Raw genomic sequence first — 27,122 nt, 5'->3', positions numbered from 1 at the left:
CCCTAAGAATTCTCTTTGATTAGCTTCAGTCAAAACCAAAGAAAACAGATTTGAAGTGTTTCATGACCACAGTTGTTGTTTAACTTTCCATCAAGAAAATCCTCAGCTCCTTCCTCACTTAAATCCCTTCCTGCTCATTCGGCAGGACTTGCATGTAAACTTGACATATAGGATGTAACAGAATCCATCAGGATCTTGAACAGACCCCGTTTTTTACGTGCTTCCGAACTCAGACTGCACTTGGTGTGAAAAGCAGAGGTCAGAGAGCAGCAACAAAAGGAAACCAACTGTACTTAGAGTGTGACACACCTGGCAACAGCGTTTCAGACCTCTAGATGAGTGTGATTAACCCCCTAGCCTGCAAGCTTTGTTTTCTTCTGCAGGCATCTGCTCCAGTGAAGCAGCTCAGGCTACAAGAGTTAATGTACCGGTGAAAGAAACGGGCCAGCTGCAATCTTTGAGGTTCCAGGGAGGGGGATATGGGAGGCTTCCGGGAGGCTACGACACTGAGAGGACAGCGGAAGATGGATCTGCCTGTCTTGGATCACCTTTGCCTGCTCTGTCTCAAAAAGACAGCAAGACATTTGTGGCAAACATGTCAACCATGGGGGGGCTGCAGCTTGTAAATAAGACATTAACCTCTGTGTTTACGAAGGAGCAATGTGGTTTTTTCATTGCAAAGTGCTTTTCCATGGCAGTGCAGTACTGTAGCACACAGCTCGCTATAAGGGTTGGGCGGGGGTGGCGAGGCAAAGAGTAATAAAGCGTGCCAGTTTCTTTCTAGGGATAAAAATATTAAATCTTTCCGTTTTCAGAGAAGGGGCCCATTTTCATTTTTCATTGCTTCCTCTGCCTCTCTACCCAACTTGAGAGGATAAAAAAAAATGTTTCTGTCTAGGATATTTGTGCCAAGGAAATCAATCAATTAGCTATAAGCGCGGAGATAAGTCGCTTTTCTCATTATGTGGAGGGGAGCTGCACACTGATGCTGCAGAGTGCACTTACTCGTGCACACAATGAGGTCAGCACGTGACCCCTCTCCAGTGCTGGGTACAAATACATCCCTTCTGCAGCGCTCTGGGCAAAGCGTTAAGGACCATCTGACTGAAGCCTTAACATGATGCCGCCCTGACACATCGCGTTGGAAACACAGACCGCTGTGTGTGCATGTGTGTTACTAAAAATACTTCCACACATGCAAGCGCACTCTGGAGGATTGGATAGTAAAGTAGTACCTCACGGACGTGTGTGTGTGTGTGTGTGTGTGTGTGTGTGTGTGTGTGTGTGTGTGTGAGATGACTTTGCATGAAAGAGAAGCCAGCACACTCTCCATTGTAATGCATGAGTTGAAGCCATGGCGCTGAGCTCATTCAGCCTCTTAGACATATTCATTTCCTCCAATACTTAAAACACATAATAGAAGTGGGAGGGGCAAACAGCTTTATACTAATAAATCACACGGCAAGCCTCCTTGCAGAAAGGTTACACATTTCTAATTGGTTCCTTTTTATTCATCTTGGTGGGATTTTTCTCAGCTCCGCCTTTGATTTATCGCACATCAACTGGCCCTTGAGTTTTGAGGCCTTGTTGATTCATAGGAGGCCGACAGCTCCTGACAGTCTGCTATAAATATTAAACATAAATCTATGGTTCAAGTCATGATTGTGAATAATCTGAAAGACAAAATCCGGTCAAGAATATTAATTAAGTAAATTTAATTAATACTCTGAATAAACTAGTACAGGAAGTCTTCTCGGCCAACCATGGCGACATTACCTGACTGCACAGTCTGTTTCAGCCGTACCTTTAAGAGCCGTGTGAAAGAAACTGCATCAAAATAAGTACATTAATTTAGCGTGCAGCTTTTAATTTTTAATTAAACCTTTGTTTAACCAGGGAAATCAGCTGAGAACAAAATTTGATTTACAATAATGACTTGGCAATTTTAAAAAGGCAAATTGCAGCCTGCGTATTCAGGCAACCCAACCTGAGGGAGCAAGTTTTAGACTCCCGCAAAGATTGAGAAATAATCAACAATTATGTGGATTCAAATAAACCTGCATTATCATGAAACAGTAATGCCTGTAATCCTCTCGTTATTCATAAAGTCTGCTTTCACATCGACTGCATGAAAATCAGCACGGTCCACATCCAGACGAGCTAAACAAATGAGTCTACACATGCAGCACAAAGGGCTTATTCATGCCTGGGAGATCCTGATCCTGCTACCCATCCTTAAAATGCCTTTAATTCAACATATAACACAGCCTTTAATGGTAGTTTTCATTGGCTCTCTTCTAAAATTCTCACATGCCTATTGAAATTAAAAAAAAAAAAAAAGATTTGTCAGATGAGAAGTCAAGTCTGTTCAAGGTGTGTGGGAAGGCAAATCTCACAGGCACAAAGATAGTCTTTCATTTCTGGCTTTTGTTTATCTCACAGGTAATTTTAAAAGGATATCATTCATTATTCAATCTGTATGTGCAAAATACAGACTCTTAGCTGTGCTTAGTTTAAGAGACACTCTTTGTGTAAATGTTAAATAAACCAGACCTTTGATCTGGGGATTACCTTGCAAATGCATAACTGGCGTTCCCATACTCAATAGAGAGGTCCTCCACAATGGGCCTATACTATTACACTATCATATGAAAGAGTATTTTGTGCAGCGCTTTATGAGTGAAAAAACTGCTAATCCACCCATGACGTTCCCATTTTTTCTAGCATAATACCACTCGCCTTCAGTTATTTAACAGCCCACTTTCCTTTGCATATAATACGACTGTGGCCATCTTCACAGCAGGCTGTACTTAACCAGTTCTTCCTGCTGTGACTGTTATGATCATTTATTTTGATCTTGTTGTGATTGTGACTGAAGATGCTTAATTGTGCTGAAGGGTTTTCTCAAACATTTCAAAATTTTTTTACATTTGCTGTGTTTATCCTCGCCAAAAGGGCAGCCACCGACAATGATTGCGAGTCAAAGGGCAATGTTTTGTTGATTTGGAGTAGATGCACAGCAGAGGAATTATGAAAATGACAGCTTCTGAGCAGGGACGGCTACAAATATTGCCGATTTTATCTGGTGGGATTTTCAGTTTTGTTTTTCTGTGTTTCTAAATCAATGAAATAAACTTCTAGAGGGACTTGTAAGTCTGCAATCCTTCCAATTATTTGATAGAGACATACTTTTAGTGCAAGCGTAACTTGGGAAATGGCCCTATTTTCACACTGTATGAGCATGTTGTCACTATTCATATGCAAGAGGAAACACGTCAACAAATACGCTGGGGTTCACTGCCCTTATGTGTCCATGTTAGGTTCTACTGCGAGTTATAATAACCAAGAAGGTACAAACAAGCAGAGTGAGTCAATTACCCCATACAATCAAATAAAGAACACCACTGAAGTGTGTATGCCTGAACAAACAGCAATGTCTTAATCTATGTGGTAAGTAGTTGTATTCTCCGATGGCACCGAGTTTCTGCTTGATGGATTCTCTGAGCTCAAAGCGTGAAAAGCAGTTGTGGATGTCAAGATTCCCCTGACACTCATTCACCGATGATCAATTTCCCATCCTCCATCCTCTGGCCTGCCCTCACACATCAGCATCAATCCAACACAAGTAAATACAGTGAGTGGCTTAATGCATTTTCCTCTCCAGGGATTCCGCAGACCAAAATGGCATCGAGAGGGTAAATAAATAAATATTCTGTTGAGTGGTGGAGTGGATAGCATTCTGTTGAACAGTGAACAACCTTTCTTCCCTACTGCTGTCCATAAAAAGTGAATGAAACTCTTTTTTTAGTGTAGGCCTCTGAGCATAAACAGCCACGGACACGGCTGCAGAAGCGAGTCTGGAGTTGGATGATACTAAAAGTAGTGATAAAGCTCAGTTCAAATAAGGAGAGAGGGGGCAGGCTTGTTAAACAAATCAAAAGGCACCACTGTCGAGTCAGCATGTGCACTTAAAGAGGGGTAATTAAGAGTCCTCTTTTAGCGTGGCCTCCATTCAGACTGCAATCAGGAGTTTGGCACAACAAGGACTATGAAAATCACTTCAGCTAACTAGGTCCATCCACAGTGCTCCACCATGACATAATCCTTTGGAACGACTGTTTATTTCCCATCACTGCAGCAGTTCATGCCAAGCTAAAAATGTGCTGCCCCTTAGACAATGGCAGGAGGGACAAACAAAACAAGATCCAACCCAGTTTAAGGGGCACATGTTGGCAAGAGTGGGTGGATGAAACTTTACTTGGTCACTCACTCATAGCGTAACATCATACGATTTGATTAATCTCTCCAAGCACATAATCTAGTGTGCTGCCCACAGAGCACAGCAGTTCTCATCCCACCTCTGCACAGCTGCAGCTGGATAAGCTGTGATAGGACGAAGGGCATGGTAGAAAATACAACACATCCAGCGCTCGACACCACGACCTTGACCGGAGAGCAGGCTGACAGACGGCCCTCTCTATCTTTTCACACTGCTGAAAAGGGCCTGGTCCAATTACAGGCACTGGGTATACTGTCTTGTTAACTTCAGCTCTCACTGTACATTTGGGCAGCTCAGAGATCAAGCACTCGCTGGAGTTTAAATTGACAGAGCTACCTTTTCCGCTGTCACAGCCTCCTGTGTTACTCTGTCACTGGCGGGTGATGGAGGAGCAAAATAAGATGTCTGAGGCATCTATGCAGATAGTGATGGCATCAAAGTCGGTGGTTGCTGACAGCCTACGCAGGAGGTCTGACTCTTGTTAAGCACTTTAACTCAGACACCATATTGTAGTAGAATTTCATGGGAGGAGATGTACACCTGCCGCCGTGGTTTAGTCTGTCTGCCATGACATTCCTGGTCACAGAAACAACTACTATAGCTACGTTAGCCTGCAACAGCACCATCGGGAGACCCATGTAAACTTCATGGTTGCTGAATTAATGTGCCAGATAGTTGAACACTGAGATGTAATTGAAAACAATTTGGATAATTTATTAACCATTCAACTCATTTATTAAGCAAAAAAATACCAAACATGCTCTGCTTCCACCTTCTCAAATGTGAGGATTTGCTACTTTGTTCATATCATTGTAAAAACCTTTGGGTTTTGAGCTGTTGGTTGAACAAATCATGCAATTTCAAGATGTCACCCTGGAAATTTTTCTATCCTTTTTTTTCCATTTTATAGATCAAACCATGTGAGAAAAACAGCATATTGAACATAATTGTTTGTTAAAGCTCTGGAGTCAAATAAACCCAGATTTCTTAACTAAATGATATCAAACATGTCAGGTTCTGTATCAGTGTCCTGTGGCTTTTCTCTGAACTGGAATGTAGAAATGGTTGCAAGCTCAGCCACATAGACAAGACAGCAGTTGCATTTGATCCAAACTCCACCAGATTACTAATGAGGTATTGACCTATAAATGGCACTTCAGAAATGACAGCTACCAATATTGACCTTTAAAAGTGGAGTAAATATAAAGAGTGTCTCCCAAAGCTCTGCCCTGTGCATGTGCCAGAGGTCAATACCAAGACTCCATCAGAGCCATTAAGTAAAACATTCTCCTGGAATAAAATGCCACATTTAACTATTTGGCCAAATGATCCTGTGGACCGGGCATGGAATATCTGAATGTTTAAACAACACGCAGGGCAGGCTTGATGCAAGTGCAGCTGACAGACTGAGGAGAAAGGGGCGACCTAGTCGTGCAGACCACAGCTCTGAAATACGCCTGAGTGTTAATTGGAAACACAGCACAACTGCTTCCTCACTGAGGCGTGTCATTGGAAAGGAAATAAGCAGGAGCAGCAAAATATACAAAGACACTCATGAGGATAAAGGAACACAGCTCAATGTGATCAGAGCAGGCAGATGAGACGACACTAAATACACATCTGACTGAAGCAGCACAGTAATCTGAACACAGACAAATAGCCATTTGTCTAAAAATGCCCTCATAGCAAAAATGAAATGTGTAATTTGTAATATTCAGAAAACTTTTTTTCCCTCTGGACACTTGAGAAATATTAAAAACTTTCATATAAATGCAAAAACATATGATGAAACTTTTTCATTTCTCCTGTTTGGTATGAGATATAGTTCACTATTGGTGTCAGATGAAATCCATGTAATTCCCAAGTTAAATTGAGGCATTAAAATGTTCAGTGCTCCTCAGGTTAAGGGGGAACCTGAAAATCATATTTTGTGGAGATCTGTGGGTTTTTTTTCCCTTAAAACATATATTTTTAAAAAGCCACTGGGAGAATCTGTCAACATCTGTTTCAGATGTATCTTACAGGTGTACTCCTGCACTGTCAGATGATACAGTTCTGGTGCCCCTGTGACTGTCCAACACCCTACCCCCATTCCCTGACCTCTATTTCCCTGTTGGTCAGTCCACAGCAAATCCGAAAAGCCTCCCAGCATCTCCATGGCGACGGGCCTCAGTCGAGCAGATGGCCTCAGTGTGCCGCGCGGCAATTAAAGAGGGAGCGACGGGCAGGGAAAAGAAAGTGGGTCAGGATCAGGGGGGGGGGAGCAGGGCCGGCAACGTGAAGCTGCCTCTGCCTCGGGCCTGCGCACAGACGTATGCATTTGCACACTCTGCGATGCGCACACACACCCGCACACACACCCACACACACACACACCCACCCACCACACACCCACACACACACACACACACAGAAACAAATGTGCGTCTTCATGCCTCAGTGCACTCCTTTCCCGGGTCTTCCCAGTAAAAACAAACACCCACCCCACGCCGGTCACAAAGCGTCAGCAGTGTGAGAGTGAAAAGAGGGGGTTAGGGAGACCGGGGAAGTGCGACGCATATCAAACCTGCCCCTGAATCTCACACACCCCGAATCTCTCCAACGGTGAGAGGTCAGAGAAACTTCCACCAAATTACATGGGCAAATCCCACCGCCCAATCAATAGGATTAACCCTTTAAACCTCATATAACGCCATACAGAATCAGCCCTGTGTTATTTGGATTACTTCCAATCGAGCGCCACTTACTCTGGCAGGGATCACCTCTTTTTTTCCAGCTTAAGCAAAATTTCATAAAACAGCAGGGATGAAACACACCCTTGACGATGTGGGGCAAATCCAATCAGTTTTATCTCCTGACTTTCATCGCATACTGAGCAGTCTTCTGAAACATGGGACTAACATTTCATCGTGACTTGGACTCACTTGTTATAAAAAGATCTGATTGAGCATCTCAATCACTCATTACTCAAATTAAGAAAGGCTTTAATTAAACTCATTTAGCAGACAATATGATGTTTAGCACATTATGGAATTGTTAATTTAATTTACTGTCTTATGTGTCATAATATTCTTACAATTATGCAACAGGCAGCCCCGTTTGTTTGAAGATAGCTTTAATGGAGAATGTAAGTTGGTTTTGGGGGGTCTACTGGCTTCCCGCATAGAAATAGAAAAAAGGCCTAATGAGCTGGAAAAAATTGAATGAACTTTTATTTGCACAAGTCTTTTCTTCCAGCGAGCAGCCCCAATGTGTCTACACAGAACTTCAGCCAAGAACACCATTTCAAGGCAAAGTGGAATCACCCTTGGAACATTTCCTCATTCACAAGCAGCACGACCTTCTGCAAACTCCCATCCCCCGCAGGGTCTACATGTAAATCTTTATTTCCCCGTTTCCTCTTTACATTTAGGCTGTTATTTTCCCTTGCAATTTTTTTTCTCACTATTTAGGAAGAAAGGTACAACCCTTAAACCCATTCTGCAGACCAATTTAAAACTTGGCATCCTGAAGGGTATGAGTCTGCAAGGCTGTAAGAGGGAAAGTATTTTAATAGTTTTGCTGCGGTATTAAGCAGCGTCTATATCAAGTTTCTCATTCCAACATTTGTTGCTCTTTAGTTCCTACTTTCATTTTGATAATGCTGACAACGGTGCCAGGAACAACTACAAGTCCCTGCATCCATCTCAAATAAACATTGACGATGCTCGTGCTGCATGTGAACAGAACATATGGTTAAAGTGGGAGAAGAAACTCAACACACATACATCAATAAAGGCAGGAAAAAATGCACTTTCCACTCTCACTCTTCATCTGCGAGACTATGAACTATGTGGGTGCAGGGTCAGCGAGTGGGTGTTCTTGTGGCCATTTATATCTGCATAACTTATCATCATATAAATGTTGTAACACATATATTCTACATGTGGGCGGGAGTGAAGAGGAACCCTTGACCCCCCCCCTCCCCCCACCCTTCTGTTTCTCTGGCCTGACGTGACATTTGGCATCTTCGTGGCTCGGCTGACAATTGCTGTGAACTACAAAATGGCCCTGCGTGATTCCTTTACTGTTATCAAAGCCCTCTCCAGATTCCTGACTGGTTAATTCCACTTGCAGACCCGTAGCCAAGCAAGACATGTGCTGCCAGAGTGGAAGCTCCCATGTGGAAACCCCTGGCAAAGTTATTCAGCTGGAAGAGGCAAGAAGAAGTGAGGAGGAGGACGAGAAAAGAGGTAGGTGGGGGGTAAATCAGGCATTTCATATGCAACTATTCTGCATTAGAAATTATTACCTTCAGGGGAAATTGTAGAAAGTAACCCAGACAAAATGTCAATGCTGAATAGTAGTCAAATCGAGGACAACTATGACCTGGATTATTCCATTACCACAACCAAAGTTTTTGTTTTTTTTTTCCAAAATGAACTACAGCTCAATCTTACTTTTAGTCTTACTTTAGTTTCCATGACAGTCTTTTTTCACATATATCCTGCATTTCAGTTGCCATGTGCTGCTATAACAGGATGATCGTACTGAAAAACATCAGTGAACATCTGGAAATGTGATCATTGTGTCTGACACTTTAAAGAACAACGCTCAACAGGTGGCATTACACTTCTCTGCAAAAACAATAAAGGAGGTAAATGTAAAACAACTGCAAATGAACACAATCAGTAGAAGAGAGCAGAGCCTGAATATCACCATAATACTGGTGTCACCATATGTTGACAGAGAGGCAAAAGGAAAATGCAGTGCCATATACTGCGGCAACAACTGTTTTATGTGCTGCATTTTTACTTCAATTTGACCTTCATGTTTAAGTTAATTTTTCATTTTTTAATGTTCAGAATCCACTATTAATTTATATTTGCTGTCATCTTTCATACTATTCATCATCAAAATATCCTGCCTAAGGCGTATTTTTTTGCAACTTTAAACAATTTTTTTTTTTTTTTTTTAAATGCAACAAATATCCACAGATATGTCATTAAAGAAACTCATTTTATATTTTCAAACCTAAATCGACCTCAACCACATATTGGTTAGGCTCTCGAAGTTACAAAGGATGGTGGCGGACAGGTGCAGGAGCAGGAAGACCTGCTTACAAGGCCATCAGTCCCTAACATAGTGCATTAGGGATACTGCAGCAGCCCTATGATGGAGACAGATGTGGGGGGATTCTGTATGTGCACATCTTCTATTCATGAGTATGAGTTTTCAAGGTTGATGTTTGTATAAGCTGCTCCTTAAATGTAAGGTATGAAAAGAACACGATAGGTGTGCTCCCCTTGTACTCTTCCTCTTACTGGCATATGATGTGTTGTATTTATTATTTAGTGTGCTGCTTTAGAAGAGTAAATTGATGTACACAGTGTGAATGGGGAAGTGGTCAGACTTTTGGACCCCACTGTAGTTTAAGCACAGCACAGCCATACCCTGCAGCTTTGCTTTTATGCATACAAGTCAATAGTGTAAATGGGTGCAGCGCTAACACAGACTCAGTCCGTTACAGCTCGAGATAAAGGGATAAACAGAACCTCTTTCTCTGCTCTGAGGTAGGGCTGGTGGTTAGATTGCTCACTCACCCACCCACCCACCTCTTTTTTCCACCCACACATCTCAATACAAAATCTACTGATAACCACATGCACTGCAATGCCGTTTAAAAAGAGAGGATATACAGGAAGGAGGCGGAGGCCATTTGGCACACCTGACTTTCTGAAAACAATGCAACATCGAAATGAAATTCAGCCAGGCTTGAAACTGGGGAATCGATAGCTGACTACATTAGTTGCTTTGGCATAGACCCTACTAACAAAATGGAAGGATCAATGCCAAACTGCAGGCCATCTCTGTGTTCATCTTCATCTCTCGCATGCAAAGTTGAACCATGTGCACAAAAAAAAAAAAAAAAAAAACAGGCAAAAAAAAAGAATTTCCACCACTCGGGTGGGTTGACCTCAATCTCACTGTAATGACAAGCACTGGGAAACGATGGTGTCAGCCGCAGCACAGGTGGAGTGAAGAAAAAATGGCTGAAAGATTTTTGAGAAATGCTCACATATAAGCAACTGAAGTCCTTTTGAACCGAGCAATTATCTTTTAAGTCGATCACAGCGGGGAAACGGTGCAAACACAAACGAAAGACGCACACAGAGAAATGTGACAGACACAGAGCTGACCTGTTATCAGTCATATTTTGCTAGTCTGTCTGCGCAGGACGAGGGCACTAAGGAGCTTTGCACCAAGCTGCAGCACACTGGGAGCTTAGCTATATGTCAGGGAGAATAAATAAACCTGTGTTTGTGTTTTCTAAGCAGCCCCCCTCCCCCCTCCCCCCTCCCTCATACCACCACCACTACCGCTGCTGCTGCTGCCCCCCACCCTACCCCGCCTTCACCCACTCCCATTTACAACCGTGCTGTTGCTTTGAAGCACAGTCAGCTCCCGGAGAGATATCAGTGCGGAATATTAAATGAGTGAACACCATCACTCATTAAAAAGGGAAACATTTCATGAAACAAACCCCCTTTTGTATCAAGTGCTAACCAAGCCGACTCTCAGCACGCAACCATCCTCAAAGGCAGAGCGAGGAAAGGGGAGAGGAAGAGATAGAGGTGGCGAGGGGGGGTGGGGGGGGTGCACCCAAGTTTGTAGAAAATAAAAGAGAAAAATGTGAAGTTCTGGCAGGAGATCGGCTCTGAGCCATGTGAAAAAGCCCACGTGCTGTGTCACAATGACTGAGATTCCGATGCTACTTTGATTCTGAACATTTCCGTAACGAAGGATTGAAGCAGCTGCTAAATTTTTTAGAAATGTTCGATATTTTCATTCGAATGTGTTCTGCAAGCTTATATTCCATTTCAGCTTCAACCCTGGAGGGTATTTATCAGTGGATGGCATGTGCAGTGGGTGAGCTGGAAGGCTTGTAATGGGATTGACAGATATGGTTTTTGAAGGCGGTGCAGATGTTTTTAGTCAGAAGTCAGGAGACACTTTGTGCTAATATTCAGTGTCTTATATCTTTTGACCCTTTTGAGGTCACAAATTTAGGAAAATCTGCTCTTCGCTGGATGGAAAAGGCACTGAGTTAGAAGTTAGTGTCAAAAACACAAGAAATCTAAAATGAAACCAAGAATAAAACGGCTCTTTCAAATTCTCAAAGCAGGAAGAAGAAAGACACATTATTGGCTTTGAAAAATGTATTATACTTATTACCATTATTAAAGAATGAAATGATACTCATTAACAGCAGAATTATTTAACAGTGGCAAAGGACAACATCAAAATGATATGGTAGTCAGGGGAAAACTCCTATCATATATTTAATTTAAGGCCTACACTTGCCCAGTATATATGCCAGCTGAAACATCGGTCTGACCCCGGGCAGTGAGAGGCAGAGCTGCAGGCCAGCTCTCATCAACAGACTGCACAAGTCAGAGCACAGTTCGACTGAGTCAAACATGGTAACACAGCATCAACTAGTCCATCACGTCTTGAAATGAATCACAGTCCGAGAAACTAGAACCACGAATAAAAAAACAGAAGTACAGAGCTGACTGAGACGAGCACACAGCGTGTAATGTGACTAAACCTTAAAGTTAAACTCAGTCGGGTAAAATTCACCGTACATCTCAGCGACACTGCTAGATGGGTTTGCTGCAGCACAGGCATCAGGTCAAAACTCCACTACCACGACAGACTTTCCACTTTCCACCTTACAGGATCCATTTTCTCCTTCATCCTCAGACTCAGCAGGTCGTTCACTGACTGGTTATCAGGACTTCTTTTCTCCTTAATGGAGGCACATCGGCACAGCTGCCTATTGTAAACTGACATGATCAGGCAGTCACACAGGTGGGGAGTGGGTGGGGGGGGACGGGAGCTGCACTCATCAGATCTGCTTTATTTTATTTTTTTTTTTTAAGGCATACAGCCTTAGTGGGAAGACCAGGAATTATCCACTCTCTCAATCCCAGATCAGCCTGTGCCTAAATGCCCCAGTTGTAAACCCAGACACAATGGGCAAAGAATAGTATTCTCATTTGCTTTCTTTTTTTGCTGGACTAGAAAATAAAAGAAGACTGCATAAAAAACATTAAAAAGATGCATTAAGAGGCTGCGTTCCCTCTTCACACAGCAGCTCGGAAAAACACAGAAATTGAAGCAGTTCCTGTAAATACATGAATATGATTTCTGTTAACTGAAATGACTGATTACAGGTAGTAACTATAGTAACTGACCACTGAGGGAAATAGAGCAAAGAAACTCTACAAGCTATTGGTGAGCCAAGACGGTGTCACATGAAAACAGTACAGACTGTTAGAATCCCTCCAACATGAGAGATTATTTACTTTTTCTTCAGAGAAGATTTACATCAACCCAGGAACCATAATAAGCCAATCCTCAGATGCTGGAACAGCTATCTGACAAACGCCAAGGAAAATATGGAACAAGTGTAGTCAGTCAATGCCATTCTCATTCTCAAGAGCGGAGCAGGAATTTAACCATTTAATCCCTTGACAAGGATTGGCTAAATAGAAAGAAAAAGACTTGACAGATTAATGCCAAATCAGAAACACTCAGGGCGAGATTTGATCCCCTTTATTGATTTCCTTTTTCCTTACTTTGCTGATTGTGCGATTTGAGTTGAAACAGAGAACAATTTCAAGGATTTAAAGCATAGAATTGCAGCTGCAGCCTGCTGATAAACGTGTTCTCCATCCTGATCCAACATGGTGTCTGTCTGGTGTGAAGGAGGCAAAGGAGCAGGAGGGGACACATAACACACACTACACAAGAAAATACAAGCAAATGAAAACACTGTATGTGTTACTGAAGTGCATGTTCTGACAAAACAAGCTATCTGGTAACCTTAGACAGCCGGCGTCTGGGACAAACATTACTTGTTTGATATTTGACTAAACTTCCCTAACCCCTAAAATAGCTTCATTCAGTGACGGGGGGATCAGATCCAAACAATTTCATCATCACGGAGACATGAAGAAGAGCTGTAAGCTCCTCACTCAAGGCCTTGAAACATTCATTCAATCCTTATCATGACCACAATCCTGCATTTGCAAACTGCAGACAATGGGAAAAGTGAACTTAATTCAACATTCGTTCAGTTTTTAATAGTATTTGTGCAGTCTTCTGCACGCAGAGAACACTCCATTTTGTCATAACCATTCCATTATTTAGGTTCAGTGCGTACAGTCATGTTTTATTCAGTTATTATATGATATGCAGCCTTTATGCAGAGGCCAGTGTCTGGAAATGTACATCAGGAACTTACAAAGAAAACTGAGAATGTGCCTCTTGGATCAACTGCTGTGGTGTATGGAACAAAAATTAGCTAATTTAAATATTTGCCAATGACAAGAAAAATCACTTGTTTGAGAGCCGCTCCTGAAATTAATGAAGGGCCGATCCATTTCCAGAATCATAGCAGACAACAGAAACTATGCTTCACAGAGACGTTTCACACAGGGTTTGGAGAAGGATTTGCTAAAGAGCTGACAGCAGAACCACAATGAGCTAAAAATGCTCAAAGAGATGAAGTTTGAGTGGCCAAGTGCCTCCATTAGTTCCTATGGCAAAAGTGAAGCTTAATCTCCTGTCAGCTCTCCTCAAGCTAGTCTCCCAGGACTCGGAGCTCTCTCTCCCATCCATCACCTCAGCAGGGACCAAAGGGAGACTCCCCAAAGGAATGAGGATCAGAGCAATTTGCATTCACACTCTAACCATAAAGGCCCAACAATCCCATAGCGACTCTCTCCATTTCACTATATCACAGCTGTCATCCAAATGAAATACAAAACTCCTCGGACTGGCAATTATAGTTTTCTTCAAAAGACAGAACAAATGAGAAAAGTCAAAATGCTAATTACAATCTTCCAAAGTGGCAGCAGTTTTCCTTCCATGACCCGTCAGAGGAGACATTTTCCTGCCTGTTTCACTGCTCAACATCACACATCTATTTCAACACTATTTATGAGCATGTATGCAATTGTCCTCAGACCCCCTGACTGTTCAGTCAATCAGTCAATCCAACTGAAGTGTGTGACATTTCATACACAAAAGGCCGACTTCAATTTTTCTCAGATGAGTCTGAAAAACAAATACACACTGCAGCAGCCCAGCATGTGACCGTATGTCTTGAGTCAAAATGAACTGTCGTGTGTCGGGCTTCAGTGACAAGCTTGTGCATAGAAATCAGACAGTTAGCTGTGCAATTAACCCTAAAGAGTCGAAACAATGAAACTGTCCATCAAAAATGAAACAGGAAGCGTCCCCCATGGTTTGCACATCTCTCAGGAGACATCACGTGAGAATCAAAACAGTAAATCAACACACTTGACAGACAGTGGAAAACAAAATAATGCAGCAGTGTTGTGATATTACTCAAGAGACATACTACTGAACATTCAAGAGAAGCTCATGTGATGTGAGAGACTGCATGAAATGACTGACAGTACTGAACAACAGGGGTCTCCAGTAGAGTGATTTTAGCTTGCATGGTGCCAAGTTATTACAAAGAGTATTATTCAAAGCTACACAATTTCCAAGCCTGAATTAATAGTACATTCAAAGTTGATGCTCGTCCACTATTCAGCATTCATTTCCCAAATGTTTAATCCAGCTAAAATGAAGAATTAGAGCTGGAAAATCTCCTTATCCCACCGCTGAGAGTGATATCTATATGGGCTGGTACAGCACCAGGACCCGATGATGGAGCCAAGCCATAAACAACCACCTGGTTGCTAACTCAATTCACACTCAATTAAATATCAGCCTGGAATACTGGAGAGACCGGGTGCTAATATAAGAAAGTGGGAACAGAGCTGCTGTTATTATTCACTGATCCATTATTCTCAATGTTCCTTTTATTTGATAATCTATTTGGCGAGCAGCTTGGAATATTTTCTGTTTATGAATTTGGCACTCTTGTGTTTTCTACAAATGGTTATTACCATGACAGGAACAAATGGTTTTCCCTGATGGATAACTGCAGCAGGGTTTGCTGCTACTTGCATTTGTTAGGGCCATTCCCACTTGTTTGTGCTTGAGTAATGAGGGAAGAGTCTGGAACACGTTGTATATCAATTAGACCATCAAAGACAGTGGGCATTTATGGCTGCACCCTTTAACCTCAGGGTGAAAGACCAAATTCTTGTTTTTGCATGTCAAAAGAAATGCTTCCAAACAACTGCTGAAATAAAAATTTTCCAGGCCCTTCCCTTCACGATGATGTCTGAAAGAGTGAATTATGGAGCCTTTTTGGTTTTGAATAAACCGCAGCAATGATGAAGAAAAAAAAAAAAAAAAAACAGTAAAGTGTATTTGTACAAAGTCTAATTAGGCTTAGAAAACACCTCCTGCTTTACTCAAATAAGACATTTTCCAGGAGCCTTTAAGTGCAATTTTTGAGACATTTTCCACTCCCTTGATTGAACAGCTTCAAAAGATTTCCTCCATGAATTCCAAGGGAACCAGTTAATCCTGATCTTCTCCACAAGCAAAGGGATCATCTCAATGTAAATCAGACAGGGCTTTTGATCAAAGTATTCAATCAGTCTTAAACACATGACGCCATAAGGAGCCTCGCTGCGAACAAGGTCAACATCTTAGTTGTTTCCGTGCTCAAAGCAGGTGAAAAAAGAAAAGCCCAGATGTGACTAAATATCTGACTAGAAAAGGCTTTTTTAGACTAATTACACTTAGATTTAAGGATCACCACAGCGAGTTAACTAAAACATGTACATTCTGCAGTCTGTCAGAGAAATCGAGAATATCAGTGCCTTTCAAAACATGATCTGACATTTCTTGACCACACTTGACCCTCTTCCATTCCTCACTTAAAATAGGGGCGCCAGGCGGAGTTTACCAGTCGTCCAAGATGTAAACAAACCAGTAAACTTTCGGCTAAGCCTCAAAGACCCCCTCTCACAAACACACACAGGCATGTATATACATGCTGTTTAGTTATTGGCTTGTTTTGTTTTCCAATTAGAAGGTTGTCAATATAACCAGAATAAAGATGCCCCTTCCAATACCAGTCAAATACACTTATTAAGCATGCCTTTAAACACTTAGGTCCTCTTTGGAAGCTTTGATATCAAGGTGATAAATGTCAAATTATCACTCCAATTATCAACTACCAGTTTCAACACTTCATCCTCCACCCAAAGCATGCGCGCACACACACACACACACACACACACACACACACACACACACACACACACACACAGGTGATCTGACTTCTTTATGAATTCAGGACAATTTTTCAAAGAGTTGAGACAAATCCTTGAAATACAAATGTCACCATATCTTTTGTCATCCTTCCTCCCAAAATATTAAATATGATTGAACATGAAAACAGCAGAGTACTGTGGTTTCCATTCATAGTGTAACAAAAAGGAAAGAGCTCTTTTAATAAGTGCTCATATAGTCATTATTTATTAGGCCATATTTAACAGACAGGAGAGCTGGGGATAACAGGCCACAGGTTTCAATTATCATTCAAGAGCACGCTGTGGCCCCGAGTTGCCATTACAATGAGGTATTGGAGAACTTGGAGAGTGCTGGCCTGCACGGTTCGCACATATCGCCATCTGCCTGCTGCCGGGGTAAGTTCATTATTTTTGCAGCCAAATAAGTATTCTGCAGCCGTTTAGATTGGGTTGGATTCTAGGGCAGGAAACACTTTCCAATTTTCTCGCACTCATTTGCACGTCTTGTTGCAAAAGGCAAAGCAGGCAATTACATCGATCCACCCATTCATGCATTAATCAAGTGTGTGGCATTGCAAAACATCATACAACACACACACACGCGCGCGCGCACACACACACACATACAGAGAGAGACACACGCACATACTGGAGCCAGGGGGTGATGATAAAATAAGGCTATAAGATATGTATCTCCCTGCTGAAGTCTATTTCTGCGGCTTACCTTGGATGTGCAGCGCCAACAGGAGTATCCATATCCCCACACACATCGCCATGGCACCTCAACTATCCGGATCTTCTCTGGAAGCCCGAGAGTGGATGGATAGGGCTCACTCGAGACGACAAAGACCACGCATGCAACTTCTGCAAATCCCACTTCGGCCCCCCAACTAGTCTACCTCTCTCAATGAGCAGTAGCACACTTTCGCAAAACTAGAGGATCGGTGGTGCGCCTCGCCGTACCAAAGCATCAATTTCACGTCTACAGCGACTCCCTGGCTGGCGGAGAGTTTGCCCTAAGTAGAACCTGGCCGGGTCCCCAAAATGAGATCCAAGCGGCTGCAGAGCTGCCGTTTAGGTGATGGGAGTCTTTTAGGAAGCAGCGGGCGAGGAGAGAAAGGAGAGTTGGGTTCTTGTCAAAGGAGCTCTTCTCGTTTAACCATCTAGCCTTTGTTGCTCCATCCACCGCAGCGGCTGCAGAACTCTCTCTCTCCCCCCCTTCCAGTAGCCTATTGTGGATCAGAGGTAAAGTGGGCGGGAGGTCTTCGATCGATGCTGCGCTGGGAAGTTTCCAACACTTGGAGAGTTCCTCCGGGGAAATGTCGCCTTTTTCTTCCGTCCGCAAAACTGACACCTAATCTGCTGGCACCGTCCCTGTTTTAGTTCCCTCAGTTCCCGGTTTTCCTTGTATGCAGCCACGGTCAGCCGGACAGATCAGAACACCAGGACGGTGAAGTTGTTGTAACTCTGGAAATGGTGGGATGCGCCCCCCCCCTTTTTTTTTTTTTTTTGGATGCAATACTGTGTAGCTTTACCCCGCTATGCGCACCGCCCCGCTGATCTGCCACCACAGTGTGTTGCTGACTATCGCTGACGCTTTGGGAGAGATCGGGATCGGGTGACGTTGTGAGAGGGAGGAGCCTGGATTGTCCTGCAAAATGCAAAAGCATCGCCTGGAAAGACTACAGTACAACCGCCTGGTAGCCTCCTGGGAAGTGAGGAAGTGACTCACAAACTTTTACAGCACGTCAAGGGTCTTTGACACGACACGTTTGGAGCAGCAGCTGATAAAACTGTGCGCAGAGGAAAATCAGTTTCAGGAATATAGAGATAGATCCGTCGATGAGGCAGGGTGGGGATGTGGGGAGACGACAGAAACACGACGTGCACAGTCATGCTTGAGTGAATCAACGCAATGGGCTCGTGGCTCGCGGCTCGTATGTTGAAATTCCCTCTTGAACCCTCAGAGCCACCGAAACCTTTGGAAAGTCCTTTTCTGTTTAACGACAAAAAGGGAAATGAGAATCATAACCTTTACTGTGGTGACGTAGTTGTCAGGTAAATTAAGGACAACATATATTTTAAATGATTATTTTTTATTAAGTTTTCTCCCACATGTAAATGCTCAAAATGAATTCAATTGATCTCATTATTATCCAGGGACCTAAAATCACACAACATTCTAACTGGCAGCCAAACCCATAAAAAGAGATGCAATTATCAATTATTACATCATTAACTTCAAATTAGTTGAATAAGTGAGAAAGTATTTTTCATCAGGGATCCCCTCAATGACCCCTGCGGCACCCCAGACCTCATGTGAACCACAAATCTGACAAATAAATCAGGGTGGGGCTGTGAAAGCTTAAATATGATCCAAATAGTCATCCTCCAATACTCTCATAGTGAGGTAAGGGTTTGTGATTTAAAAACATGAGAAGTGACACTGAGGGAAGAGTTCTTGTGTTAATATTAAAGGCAAAATGACTCACTCAAATAAAACATTTTCCTTACATCTACAACAATGTATGAGTGTGTGTGTGTGTGTGTGTGTGTGTGTGTGCGCACATGGGAGGGGGGAGTCTATTTTACCTCATAAGCCAGCTGTGAGAGCTGACTAACCACTACACAACCCCCCCATCTCTTTCTTCCGTTCCTCTTCACTCCCCCACCAGCTCACCCTCTTCTCTAGAAGCACAGGACACACAGGATCAGGCATTTGATGGTGCCGCCTGTAAATGAATGGGCGGATGAATGTGATAACACTTCCCTCTTGTGGACAGTAGTTCTTCAGATGCTTACAACAGACCTGGCCCTGCATGCTTGATGTTGCAGTCGATTGTGTTGTTTGGAGTTTGTTGGTTTGCATGGAGCCAAAATCATGATTTACTATCAGCAGCAAAGAATTATCTGCCGAACAGCAAGAGAAATTACCTGGCATGACAAACGAGAACTGGGCCAATTGGTTATTAGGGTCAGTGTAGTGTTTGGTGCACTGCAACATAAATCATGCTGTATAAAATGGAAACCCACATGCAACATACAATTTCCTTTCCAAGTGAAGGATGAGCGGTTAATAAACAAACCTACAACCCCGTTAGACACAGTAAAAGCGGACTTCTGCATTTGTCCTTGGCGCACACAGATAAACTCAAGCCCTGACATTTTATTTTGTCAAATACAAACTGCGAGTGGTGTTCATTAATCAGCCGTGGTTGCACTGGGCAGCTCGAGTCCAAATCTTACCTTACCGACAAAAAGCGCCCATGCTCGGCCAAACTTCCCGTGCTAGATAATAGCTAGAAAACTCTGAATTTGCCCCTTGACTTCGGAGCATTAACTCCGATGCCCCTTTCATCGAGCGGCTGAGGTTGTGATTGATTTACAGGCGAGCTGATGAAATTTGATACACTCGTTCTGAACTGCAGCTTGTGCCAGAGCTCAAGGCGAGGCCAGAGCTGCTGTGGAGATTTAGGAACTGTCCTGCATAATGAATATTTGGAGATGCATAAGAAAAAAGTAGTGATGGCTAAATTATAGGGTAGGCCCAATAAATGTATCTGATGAAGGGTTTTCTGATTAATATATCAGTGTCAAATAAACTGTGATGATGCATTTCACTGCGGAGAGAAAGTAATTGATATTTTGCTGATGACAGTTTTAGTGCAGGATTCATTTCGAAATATAAAGGCCGTGATATATGGGTGCCTGATTATTTCAGTTGAAGATACTTGCTCTAATGTTACATTTAGACGATACCCTTCCACCTCAAATGCAAAAATATGTAATATGTTGAAAAAGTTTTCAAACATCCAATTATCTGTAAAAAACATATAATTTTCATTTAAAAACATTTCCTTTTATTGTTTATTGTGATCTTATTTCATTGTGTGGCTTGAAGGAGGGCGTCGAGTGGCGCAGTGGGTTGAGCAGGCGCCCTATATGTAGAGGCTGCAGTCGGCCCCGGTTCGAATCCGGCATCGGACGGCACCTTACTGCATGTCATTCCCCCTCTCTTTGCCTCCCCATTTCCTGTCTCTCTCTACTGTACTATCTAATTAAGGCATAAAAAGCCCCCCCAAAAAAATACTTTAAAAAACAAATGAAGGGAAAATCAAATTCATTACAACCCCATTGAGCTCAGTAGGCCAATTCTTTAACTGTAAGCCACGTAGAAACGACCTAATTCACTTACATTATGTCATATATCAATAACTCTGACACACCCAAATTCTATAATTACCTCGTCTGGTGATGCAAACACTGATTTACAATGCACGACATTTGTCGTACTGGTGATCTCATGTAAACTGTCACAAACTTGCAATTGTGCGCACAAGAATTATGGCAGAACTTTGGCAAAGTGCTGATGAGCGAAACAGAATCCAGGTTTTCATCCGTCCAGAATAGCATGAAATCTGCATTGGGCCTGACCCAAGTCTGTCTCCCTGGAGAGCAGACAAGTCTTTTGATCCAAAACTGTTAGTTTCCCTGGCCTGAAAAACATTTGATAGAGAAATCTGTGTCCTATAAAAAAAAAAAAAAACGTCTACAATTGTCTGCAGTTTCTTCAGAACGAAAACAAATCGACAATTTTACAATTAAATTTAACAACAATGTCTCAACATATGGAAATCTTACATTATACTGTATGTTACCAAAACCTGCCTTCCTCAAGACAAGACAAGAAGCAGACACCACCCTGAGTTCAGCATCCAACATCTGGAAACAACAAGCAAACATACCAACAAGGCCGTTGTTCAGCGTTTAATACAGTGCAATTACATTGTACCAAACAAATTACTGGCCATTTAACTTAATGACTTGATACAGTGGCTGGTAATTGTTTTAGCAGACAGACAATGTCTTCAATTCAGCATTCTCCATAGAGACGGCTGTAGAGGCCTTATAGACGAATGATTTCCTGATTCAATTTTCTGGTTACAACATGTTGCTAAATCTCCCAACAGCTGAAAAATAGGGGCACACATGACTGTTGATAATTCGTAGATGTAAGTACTGTAATCTCAAGGCAGGAGACATAATTCATAGTGGACATACCATAATCTTTGCTGATGTGCTCCATGTTCCCAAAAACACAAACAACCAACACAGCAGAGAAGAGAAAAGCCAACACTGCGCTGTAAGAGGCAGCTAATCCCCGTCAGAGGGAACAGAAAGGTCTTATCAACCTTTTACACTGTTTACAGACAGTTTATCATCTTTTTCTTCAAATATCAATCAAAGGGACAGAAATTGGCTCTCAGCATGTTCTCCAAAATAACTGGAAGAAGAAAAGAAGAGGTCCGAAAGAGTTTTACTGTCAGTGGTGCCCTGGAAATTGATCAGGAAAAAAACAAAAATGATGACAAGCCATTCAACCTTGCCCTTCAGTAGCCCAGTGTTGGACAAATTGAAGGGAAAATACCTTTGTGACCAACGATAAAACTTTAAGTAAGATGGTTTATGAGGTTTCTAACAATGGACATTAGTAAGGTATTTTAAATATACATATATGCATTTGAGACCTGACCTCAGCCCACGTTCTGCACTTCAATTGCACAAATATGCAAATGGTAACATCTGGATCTGCTACCCCTCATGTTCACTATATTCTATATGTTCTGTTTAATGTCACTTGTATATTTAACCGAATCCCTCTTACAGTCCCCCACAGAGTAAATAGTGTTGTTGTGAACTGAACTGAGGTAAATATAGCCTCTAACAGCCCTGTGTGTTTACTAGCAGCTTGAAAATGATATTAAAGAGTGTTCAACATGGTAAAAAAACTACATATACACACTTATCAGACTACTATTTCTCTCTAAAATCCCTTACAGGAATACACATTTATTAAATGTTCTGTATTAGCTCTTACTTTTTAAACGCCTCCAGGGTCTAATATAAATCAACCAACGCAAACTTTAGCTTAAAACTCATCAATTCATTGTATTTAAGTCTTTAATAAAAGTGATTACTTGTAGCATGTCCCAGTTATTAGTGAACTGGTAGATTCAAATGAATGATGCTGGTGAAGCTGAGGCAGAAACATGTGCACTTATAAGTTTTATAGGGCAAGACAGGGTTGTAAGGATCAAAATAGATGCTTAATAATGAGAAAAACACACGTTATTACCCAGTCATTTTTCATTAGAATGGAAGCATATTTTGTAATAAAAAAAGAACATATCTCCTAATCATAACAAAAGACCTTGTTACTGCGACAAAACCTGGTGATTTTTCTTTGTCAAGCCAAATGCAATATACTTCTATAATTCAGGGCTGTTTTTGTTTCATTTTAAAACCAGGCTGAAACACAAAAATGATGGTTAACCAAAAAAATACAGATGACGCACTGTAGCCCACAGCATTTCAAATTGTGTGCACTGCGCAGTTATTCAGTCTTTTATTTATGAATCCTGATGTGCTTCAGTTACAAGACAAGGAAAGATGATGTACCTGCGCATGTGGGCGAATGTGTGTAGCCGTTGTATGTGTATGTGAACGTGCGAGAAAGACTTTTTTTTTTTTTTTTTTTTCTTCACCCTTCAGGGAACGTTGAGGAAAATGCCACTGTTCCCAACTTAAAGTGGAAATCAATCTGTAATAAAGCAGCTAAAGTCACATCCTGGTACTCACTGACAACAGTAGATGAGCAAACTAGGTAGCTGGCAAGTGAGTGAATAGCTCTTCACAGTATACTGAATTGGCACCGTTATATCTGCAGGGATACAATTGACCTGTGTCTGCTAACTAGCTGCTACTAATGAGCGAGCATTGGCCGTAGCGTATGCGCTAATAAACAGAGAATGAGTTAGTGTGGCAGAAAGCTGAGCTGACAGAAAATAGGTTTTTCACTGGCTCAACAAGAGATGTCGACACACTACCACACTCACAAAATAAAGTGGAAATTGAAATGTTATTTGCTAGTTGAGTTTGTGAATTTATGATTTCATCTTTAGTATCTAAAATCCAACTGTTAGTTACTGGTTTTCTTAACAGAATCTGACCTGTCCCATTTCTCAAGAGCAAATTAACCCCATAATATTCCCTAGTCTTTATATTTTCTCATGTTCAAAACTACTGATCAGTTCAGATTTTTGTGGCCCTGAAACTGTGCAGAAAGTGTTGTGATGGCATTATCTCTGCAAACTGTGGATCCAACAGCTACATCTCAGCACGGAGGAACTTTTGCAGTGGCAGCAGGATAAAATCTCAGCTCGTTGGATAATGAGATGTATCACATGCATGGCAGCACTTGCTAAGTTACATGGTTTTATCTATCAACTGACTCATTTTCAAGCCACTTCAATGTCCTATAGCCTAGATAGGCTGTCTCCACTTTGACTGGCTGCCTTGTTAAAATGTGGATGTTTCTGCTCTCGTACAGAAGCGGCCAGACTTCCCCTCACATGAAAAATAAATTATCATTCTGAGGGTGCTATCAGCCGTCCTTAAATCACTCATGGTTTCATAATCACAGTACCTTCCTGATGGCAATAAGCCACGTTTATTTCACTCATCAGTGCTAAAAATAGACGAGATTTAGCATAACTGTTCCCTCTAAAGCTGTGGAAGGCAGGTTACTGTCGTTGATGTCCATGTGTGCGCCAGCCGGGGTTGATTTGCTTTCAATCCAATCAGTTCAAATTGTAAATAGAAACTGCTAATGGTTGAGTATTCATTCTGATATCTCCTGGTTCAGTATGACAACCTTTTCATGCCAAAAGCTTTTCATTTTTTTGAATTTCAAAGAATATCCACTTTGCTGAATCGATTGCTGAATGGTGAACAAATTGAATCCAGCTTTTGTGCCAGCATTCAAAGCCACGGTTTAGCACATGTGCTTCACAAATTTGCTGAAAATTTTCCAGGCCTGTCCTGTCTGATAAAATGCCTAATATAATTGACATCCTTCCTGGTCCTATACAGCAAGGATTTACCATGCTGGAAAACAACCCCTGTGGTGCTCGAAGTCTCCTTGTAGAAAATCAAGACTCTCCATTACAGTGGCTTCAGGACACCACAGGAATATTAAAGGACGATTTAACATCAGCTACGCCCACAAACCACACCTTTAGACTCAGTATCTAGAGAGCAAAAAGTCGATGCATATGTCCACACGGTCGAAAAGTAATGTGGAAAAAAAACCTCCACATTGTTGTCAACAGAGACTACATCAGCAATTTTATAAAGTAATAATGGAAAAAAAAAATCCTTCTGTCAGAGTCTGAGGAGGACACCCGAAGGTGACACAGCTGCTCTGCCACTGTGTTCCTGTCGGAGTCTCAATCTTCCAGTTGGGATGCTTGATGATTCAGCATTAAGTTAACCAAATTACTTGTTTGTGTAATTATACTGTCTATCATCTGATGTCACCTACAATATGCTCATTAAACCCCAACCCTTTGTAGAGTGCATGTTTCCAGAACATGGCACCCCCCAGTGTGCCATTGATAAACAACAAATATCAGTTATTGCAATAAAAGTTGTTTACTGTTATATTTATGACAGATTGCCATTTCTGTGTTTTTGACTGCAAGTAATCACACACACACACACACACACACACACACACACACACACACACACACACACACACACACACACACACACACACACACACACACAAAACCAACAAACAAACAAAAACCGGGCGATGACAGAAAAAGAAATGATTTATAAGAAATGTTTCCTTTAGACTATGTAAATTAATGCAAAGTAAATGTATAAAAACCCAGATTGGACATTTTGAAATGCTGACTGCATCATGCTCAGGCTATTCCAGACTATTGCCTCCGGCAGCTGATTTCATTTCTTTATTTCAAAAGGAATACATCATTAAAAGTGTTTGCAGAGAGACACATGCTTTCTGTTGGTGCCTATTAACTTCTATTTATATTTCATGATTTATTTACCAGAGGCTTATTAGCATAAATTTATCAGGAAGCATTGACACAAAAGGCCACTCTTGGTTTTAGTGTTAATGCAAGAAAACACTTAAATAAGCCGACAGATCGAAATAGAGTATGAAAATAAACTTTTAAACCGCTAACCACCAGACTCCAAAATTTACTAGCTTCATGTTGCAGATGGCACCAATGTTCAAAGTATGTTTATGTGATGGGGCTGTTTTTCAGACTTCATAAGGGGTTAAAAAAAAATACTGATTCTGAATGCAACTTGTCATTATAGGCCTATTGGTGTAATAGCATGATCACAAATGCAACAAGCCACGCCTCCTACCACACTTATCTACTGATACCTATTGATCTTGGTTGCAGCTCACATTATTGCTACATTAGTACATTACTCAAGGGTTGGACCACACCCATCTTCAAGCTCAGGCTTCATTCTGACCTCAGCTACACAAGTGTAAAGTTTCCTGACTGTATCTTGCACAGCTGTGATGACAAAATCATGTCCACAGACGGACACCTGTCAAAGTACTCCAACCACCTCTGTGTTAGTTCCCACTACAAAAGGTGTGTCCAGGATGACATTGTGCCATCACACACACACACAATAATACCAGTCCTGCTGTCAAGGCTGGTAGCGCCATGAGACACTGATGCTGCTCTACCCCTTTTTGGGGGAAGTTAAAACATCATTTTAATGTTCTCTCACAAACAACAACAACAACAACAAAAAAAAAGTATAGAATTCAGCCTGAAATTGCATATACCCAGTAAAACTGTTATTACTATAAGTGGACTGAAGTATCACTGAATATAATAGTATCATATTATACTCCTACAATCACAAGTGTGTCATCAGTATACTTATAATAACCAGGGTTTGCAGGAGAGAAGCTTTGTTGCTCATCCAACACATCAAGAAAAAGTTGGCCTTGATTATTCTCAGATGGCCTATTTTTTACTTTTAAGTCTCTTTCAGTACTTTTATGCAAGGTAGTGGCCTTTAGGTCGAGTGACATTTATCTAAAGAGTACTTTTTTATTTCTGTATATCACAGTTTTCACTCTTTACTACTGACTATTTCTACATGTTGCATTTACACATTCCATTTTCTGGCCAAAGCCTGTCAACAGCTTTGAAGGAGGTTTGAGCGGTCACTGGCCAAAACTCCCTGCACGTTACATGTACATCTTATAAACAACGCAACTATGTATGATTAAAATTATTAGATGTTTTCTATATACAAGTTTAGCATCATATCCTGTTTTTCTGTTTTATGTAGGCCTTGTAGAAACACGTGGGGCTCTGAACTACCATATAATCTACTATTTTGTTTGATTTCTTGTATTTATGTTTCCTGAGGCTCTTTTAAACCATTTAATTGTCTTTGTATATGGTTGCATTTATCATGCCAGTGTATATTTTCAGATGTGATCATAAAAATCACGACACAGTTTTTATTAGGTGACATTAATGTGTCTACATAAAAAGGATGTCCATCATGCACCTCTGTTGCATGACATCAAAACAATGTGAAATCTACTTGTCTCGTTTTACGATAATTAGATCATCACAGTCAGAAAAGGTTGGTGTACTTCAATCTGTGCAGAATATAAGGGAAATACATGATTTGATTTTTTAGAGGAGACTGTCTGCTGATTCATACACATAAGGAAGACAGACTATGTCTGC

The 27,122-nt window shown here is 41.6% G+C and overlaps 1 protein-coding gene across 1 annotated transcript in view; it reads right to left on the bottom strand.

The window, feature by feature from the left end:
• The window catches only part of nectin1b (nectin cell adhesion molecule 1b), a 76,306-nt gene extending 57,966 nt beyond the window's left edge, over positions 1-18,340 (bottom strand). Inside the window, exon 1 of the mRNA XM_056375000.1 lies at positions 17,237-18,340. Coding sequence (XP_056230975.1) covers positions 17,237-17,288 — 52 coding nt within the window. The 5' untranslated portion in view covers positions 17,289-18,340. The remainder of the gene's footprint in view (positions 1-17,236) is intronic.
• Positions 18,341-27,122: the final 8,782 nt, after the last annotated feature.

The sequence above is a fragment of the Seriola aureovittata genome, chromosome 4 (genome assembly GCF_021018895.1).
Source record: "Seriola aureovittata isolate HTS-2021-v1 ecotype China chromosome 4, ASM2101889v1, whole genome shotgun sequence".
NCBI classification, from domain to species: Eukaryota; Metazoa; Chordata; class Actinopteri; order Carangiformes; family Carangidae; genus Seriola; species Seriola aureovittata.
This window is presented reverse-complemented; position numbering and strand designations above follow the sequence as displayed.